The 6,000-nt window shown below is 44.2% G+C and overlaps 1 protein-coding gene across 1 annotated transcript in view; it reads left to right on the top strand.

The window, feature by feature from the left end:
* The first annotated feature begins 1,341 nt into the window (after positions 1 to 1,341).
* LOC146577151 (NACHT, LRR and PYD domains-containing protein 12-like) overlaps positions 1,342 to 6,000 on the top strand; it is a 50,956-nt gene continuing 46,297 nt past the window's right edge. Inside the window, exons 1-4 of the mRNA XM_085268208.1 lie at positions 1,342 to 1,417; positions 2,386 to 2,506; positions 2,591 to 2,692; positions 4,102 to 4,180. Of these exons, the coding sequence (XP_085124334.1) occupies positions 2,418 to 2,506; positions 2,591 to 2,692; positions 4,102 to 4,180 (270 nt within the window). The 5' untranslated portion in view covers positions 1,342 to 1,417; positions 2,386 to 2,417. The remainder of the gene's footprint in view (positions 1,418 to 2,385; positions 2,507 to 2,590; positions 2,693 to 4,101; positions 4,181 to 6,000) is intronic.

Genomic DNA, 6,000 nt, shown 5'->3' with positions numbered 1-6,000 from the left:
TAACTGGGAGCAGGTTTACGGATTCTGCATACAAACGTGAACACAGAGCGCGGACCCGACGCGTCAGAGTCAGATTTTGGTGCGTCGTCGGGTCCGCGCTGTGTTTGCCTCTTTTTTTTTTCGCTGGCTTCTGCAGCTGCAGGTTTCATAACTCTCTGTTTACATCTCTAATTAAGTCTCACGTGTGTCAGCTTTCTTTTAATAGATACGAAATTATGGATATATACTGTTAAATGACCAGAATTGTAATATTTCTGACTGAGGCAAAACTTTCCAGATTCCAATCAAATTGAATCGGATCCTGTATCGAATCAAAATGATTCTACAAATCAGTGACGATGCAGCCGTACTCAGCTTCCTAAGCATTTTCCCTTTCCAGTTCACAATCAATCCCACCCCTAGGTCAAAAATATGAATAGGACAATTGGCCTCATCTAATATTTTGTATGAACCTGTCCAGCTGTCCAGTGATTAAACGACAAGTAGATGGAGGCAGGACTCCACAGCAGGGGCATACTCCATAATGTGCTGTGCATTCTCATATGTATATTATATATATTGCTCACTTATTGTATTTACCAACATCAAGGAGTTATGAGCAAAGAAAGGCCACACCATAGTGCATGTTTAAATAGGGAAACTTTATTGATCAAAATGTATTACGCAGATACGCATTACATTTTTTTCAGCCCCCCAATCGAGAAAACAAAACCAATTACATGTTCAAAGCAACGGAACGGTGGCCCAATATCAGAGAGAACTCCACTCTTGAGTGAGCAGCGATGATTGAGCAGTCCGTTTTATTTTGTAGATTCAAGCTGCTCTTCAAAGTTTTCACCACCAGATGTCACCGGAGAGGACTGTGTTGAAAAGCTTCGAGTAATGAACCGTTTTTCAATACAAGCTTCGGAAAGCTTCATTTGGCCATCACTACTTTGTACCAACAACATCTTCAATAACAGAGTCTGAATGAAGCTCAGGTGTTGATGCTGCTCACTGATTGGACGCTTGCTTTCAGCTCTGCTCTCAGTCTTTACTGCACAGGTGAAGGTAGAAAGTGTGACTGGATCTATAGACTGGAAACAGAGAAACATGCTGAACATTTGAAGCTTTGCAGCAGAAATGTTCATGTTACAAACACAGCAGAGCTGATCTGGGATCAGTGTGTTCACACCTGCAGCTACAACAAGGTTTCATGTCTCCACACGTCAGCATGTGAACTTTACTCTGACTCAGTCTGAGCAGTCAGACGGCATATTTTTAAAGTTAACACATCAGCACACACAGAGCTGAGCCCCTCCCACCTGTGCTGAGTTTCAGGTGGAGCCCCGCCTCCTTCCAGGAAGCAGCTCACCTGTGTGTCCGTGTTTAGTGTCCAGGTGTGGAGTGGAGCTTGTTGTTGGTGTGTGAAGAAACTGTAAGTTTGCTTTGTTTCCTCCTTTAACAGTTTGTCTTTAGGAACTTTACTGTTTGTTCAGCTCGTGTTTGATTTCTTCACACAACAAACTGTGTGTGTTTGTATTTCCGGTCTCTCCATTAAAGTCAGTGTGTAATGTTTCCTGGCTAACATCAGCTGTGTGCAGCTTAGTTCAGCACAAATCTGCCGCTCCATAGTTCACGGTAACGGACTCACAGCTGGACCAACGAGGCCGAGTGTGTCCGCCACTCTGAGCTACGTTCGTGTTTGTGTACTTGTAGTTTGTACTTTGAGTTCACTCAGAGCCCACAGAGGACACAGCGTACGTGATGACGTCACAGCCCTTTGCCTCCTTTACTGTCACTGTGATTAATATTTACACACGAGACACCTGCAGAGCTCTGACGCTGAGCTAGCACACAGCATGCTAACACTAAGCTAACACTAAGCTAAAGCTAAGCTAACGCTAAGAGTTCTTACAGACACGAGTTAAAAAGCTGCTTTTAGTGTGTGATCAGAGTCCAGGACTGAGAGCAGCAGCAGAGCTGATGGATGATGAATTACTGGATGGAAGAAGCTTCTCATTAGCAGTGAATCAGTGTGTGTGCAGTTCTCTGCAAACTCAGCAGGAAGAATTAGTGTGAAGCTTTAACTCTGCTGATCCTCTTTGAATCCTGGATCAGCTGAAAGGTTTAAAATGTTGTTCACACGTGTTGGACTGACTGAAGCTTCCAGTCACAGTGAATCAGTGTGTGTCAGTGAATGCATCGTGTGTGCTTCAGGCTCCATCTAGTGGACTGATAGCAGAGCAGCTGATGGCAGCTTCCTCTGCCTCACACTGCTGTCTGACTGCATCCAGCTGACACTGAGATGAAGCAGGAAAGAAGCAGCTGATATTTGGACAGCACACATGATGAAAGGAGGATTTCAGCTGATGTGCACATGAATGATTTGTGTTTCCTCTGCAGGTAGAAAGTGTGTGTGAGCTGAATTGAGCAGCATGGATCAGTGTGAGGACAGAGAGGAGGGAGTCCCTCCCTCTAAAAGCACTCTGTGTGGGGAACATGAGAGCCAGACCAAAGCTCAGAGGTGAGATGACCATCTCTAACTGTCCATGACTCTTCTCCATGTCACAGCTCAGCACTCACATCACTGCTGCATCATTATTCACAGGAACCAGCCTGGACCTCCACCCAGCTCTGTGTCCTTACAGAGTGACTGGTCTAAACATGCTGGTATTGAGTTTAAATCAGGCGTGTGTCGTCCTGCAGAGAGGTAATGTGTGTGTAAATGTTGTTGTGTGTGTGTGAATAAATCCTCCATCATGTTTAATGTCAGCTCTGTTTCACACACATGTTCATATGTGCAGCGCTGTGTGTTGGAGCGTTTCCACAAACACAGCAGATACTCAGAGATGATTTTTAGGAAGAGGAGATGTTCTCAAACTCTCTGTCCTGAAACTCTTCACTCAGTCTGATCCCCACTTCCTGCTCCTCAGCAGTGCTGCTGTTTTCATCACCCAGGACAGAAATGAACTGAACTGTTGTTTCCTCATCAGCTTCTTTCTGTCTGCTGAATCTGTAGTGAATCAAAGTGAAACGTGTGAACATGCAGCTGCTAATGATCCAGTTTGTTAGATGAACGTGTGAATGTTGCAGTGTGCTGTTAAACAGCAACTGTGACGTGTCCTGATCTGACAGTAGATCATGTTTGTGTTCTTGGTCACATGACACAGGTCAGCTGTTCACACAGAGTTCATCTTTATAGGCTGGACCAGTTTGGAATAATACTGGGAGTAATGGTTCTTATATGGAGCTTTTCTCCTCTGAGCAGTTTGATACTCGCCTCATTCACACATTTATACGAGTGTGTTTCCTCTTTTCCTGTGAGTTTATATATCAATGATATCACACTGTTAGTGGCTCACACACTTTCATTAATCTCACCTTCAGTGTCACACAGACAGGATCTGATGAGCTTCTTGTTCCTATAATGAAGTGACTGATAAAGAAAGCTCCTTTCAAACATGAAGCTGCGATCCAGCTGCTGGTGGCGGCAGCGGCGATCCCAGCTGCTGGTGGCGGCAGCGGCGATCCCAGCTGCTGGTGGCGGCAGCGGCGATCCAGCTGCTGGTGGCGGCAGCGGCGATCCAGCTGCTGGTGGCGGCAGGCCGACCTCAGTGATGAATCTGCAGACAGCTGGATCACTGTGACAGATCAGGAGGAGTGCAGGATTCATCCAGAGGAGTTACTACACCTTACTGACTGTGCTGATCTCACAGTGACAGCAAGTTTGTTCCACAGTGTTGATGCTGAAACAGTGAAACACAGTCCTGTGTTTGAACCCTGACCTTTGACCCTGTAACAGTCATTTTGTTGAGTCTGTGTTTCCACAGGCCCCGCTAGTTTAGAGATTTATTCCTCATGAAGAACGAAAAACACGACAGAACATCTTCAACCGGTCTTCAACTCGCTAACGAGGGAAGCTTTGGTCAGAACCAGGCTGTGGATCGGTTTTAAAGGGTTAAAAGTGTTTACGGGAATTTTTAACGGTTCTTTCAGAAGCACATACGTGAGGTCAGACACAGGGAAGCAGCAACACTGACTGAGCACAGCTTTTAGAGGCTAAATTCACATTTTAATAATGAAAGTGGCTTCGTGTGTGTGTCCATGGTTCCTCCACAGAGTGGACCAGCAGAGCTCAGAGGTTCCCAGTGGTCAGTCTGCCCAGCAGCATCAAACACAGCTGGACTCCATATTTATGGTCTGTACATGTACAACAACTACTTTATTATTAATAATAATGCATTTATTTATAGGTCCCTTTCAGAACACCAAGGACTCTGTGGACTAAATGACCAAAAGAAACAAACTTTGAAATCAGACGGTGCAAATGTGATCACAGGGAAACGTTTTAAACATCGAGGCTTTAAACAGAAACCAAAGTGAAACAGTTTGTAGTCGAGATCAGTGGGAATGAAGCTGAATAACTGTTTCTTCAAAAACTTTGAGCAATAAATGACAAATATGATGGAAATTAGCAGCATTAGCACTTACTAATGATGTGAGCTGACACTCGGCTGTATTGAGACGACCACATTAGGTGGTCCTCAACTGTAATGGAAACCAGTGGATCCAGTCCAGTCGTGGCGACCTGTGGTGAGTCGATCTGAGCAGCTACTAATGGAAACAGGGCCATAGATGTGTTTGTGCTTAATAACAGTGAATCACAGGATTTTTACATTACAGTTAAAATCTCATGTTGTTTGTTAAAGTGTGCAGTTCAGGGTGTGTTACTAAAACACTTTCCAAAGACCCAGCCCCCATAAAAAGCAGCCAATCAGCTTCTAAGAGTTACACACCCACACATATCTATCAGGTTAACTCTGGTCTAACACACTTGGATTTAGCTTGAAGAATGTTCCTGTACGAGGACTGAAAATGATTTAAAAAGCAGCCAATGTCCAAAGAACAACTTTGACACACCTTCATAAAATCTGCAGAGCAAAGGAAAACCAGCTGAAAGTCTGGCTGCTCTTATGAAAAGTACAGAGAAATTATGGGTCGCTCAACACTTGTGCACAATATAAGAGTTTAAATAAATCTAAAGAATAACTCAAAGTCCTACAGTCATACTGAGAAAGTCATCTACAGCTAACTATCCAAGTGGATTTGTTTAAGACAGCTCCATCTGCTGGTGGCCCTCTGCAGGTGCATGAAAGGGGCGTGTTTATAGTGAAAGTAGTAGAGAAAGTAAACCCCACGGGAAGGAGGAGGACTCTCAGCAGCTTCCAGCTCATATTCAGACATTTGACTTCTCACTGAAAGCAGCAAGTTTGAGTGTCTGTACCTTAGTTAGAAGAGATAACATGTCAGTAGTAATTAGAGTTGATTGAGCAATGCTGTCCTTGTAATGTAGTTTATGATTTTTATGGACAAGTCCAGTTTTTCTGTAGAGCCTCTCAAGTTGGTGACAGCAGCAGTGGAAGTTCACGTGTAAACCAGAGCAGCAAATCAGGTCCAAATGTGTTGTTCACAGTGAGTGGGATCATCATTGGCTGCTATGTTAACCTCCTGCAGCAGGATGTCTTTGGTCAGAGAATGGATAGATCACTAAGTCATTGTTGAGTTTAGGGAGACAGTAGACAGTTGGAGGAGGTTCAGCCAGTTGACACACAGTAGATAAAATAACTGAAGGCAGGAGCAGACACCTGTATGACTTTCCACCTCTCACATAGATTATTTCCCTGGGCAGCGCCACAGGGCTGGTAGATGTAAACAAAGCTGGAGGAGAGGATTGATTCATCTGAGAAAAGTCACAGAGTTGTGTCTTGATGCTCAATCATCCAGGTACGTAAATCCCAAAAAGCTTGATTCTGTTCATCTGGATGTTTTCAGTGGGAGAAACGTTTCATCATCATCAGGTGACTTCTTCAGTCTCAGCTGACTGCAGGTTTCAATCTCATAAACAGGACATTTGTATGACTGAAACCAGCCCACTGAAGGAACAATGGGCTGGGAGGTCAGTTCATTGATCATTGGTACGCATATTGTCAGGACCATTGATCAATGGTTGTTGATCAA

This window comes from Mchenga conophoros, linkage group LG3 (assembly GCF_057382185.1).
Source record: "Mchenga conophoros isolate Kocher_MC1m ecotype Shallow Benthic linkage group LG3, M_conophoros_male_GT1.1, whole genome shotgun sequence".
Lineage (NCBI taxonomy): Eukaryota > Metazoa > Chordata > Actinopteri > Cichliformes > Cichlidae > Mchenga > Mchenga conophoros.
The sequence above is the reverse complement of the archived record's forward strand: the minus strand, read 5'-3'. Positions and strand labels throughout refer to the sequence as shown.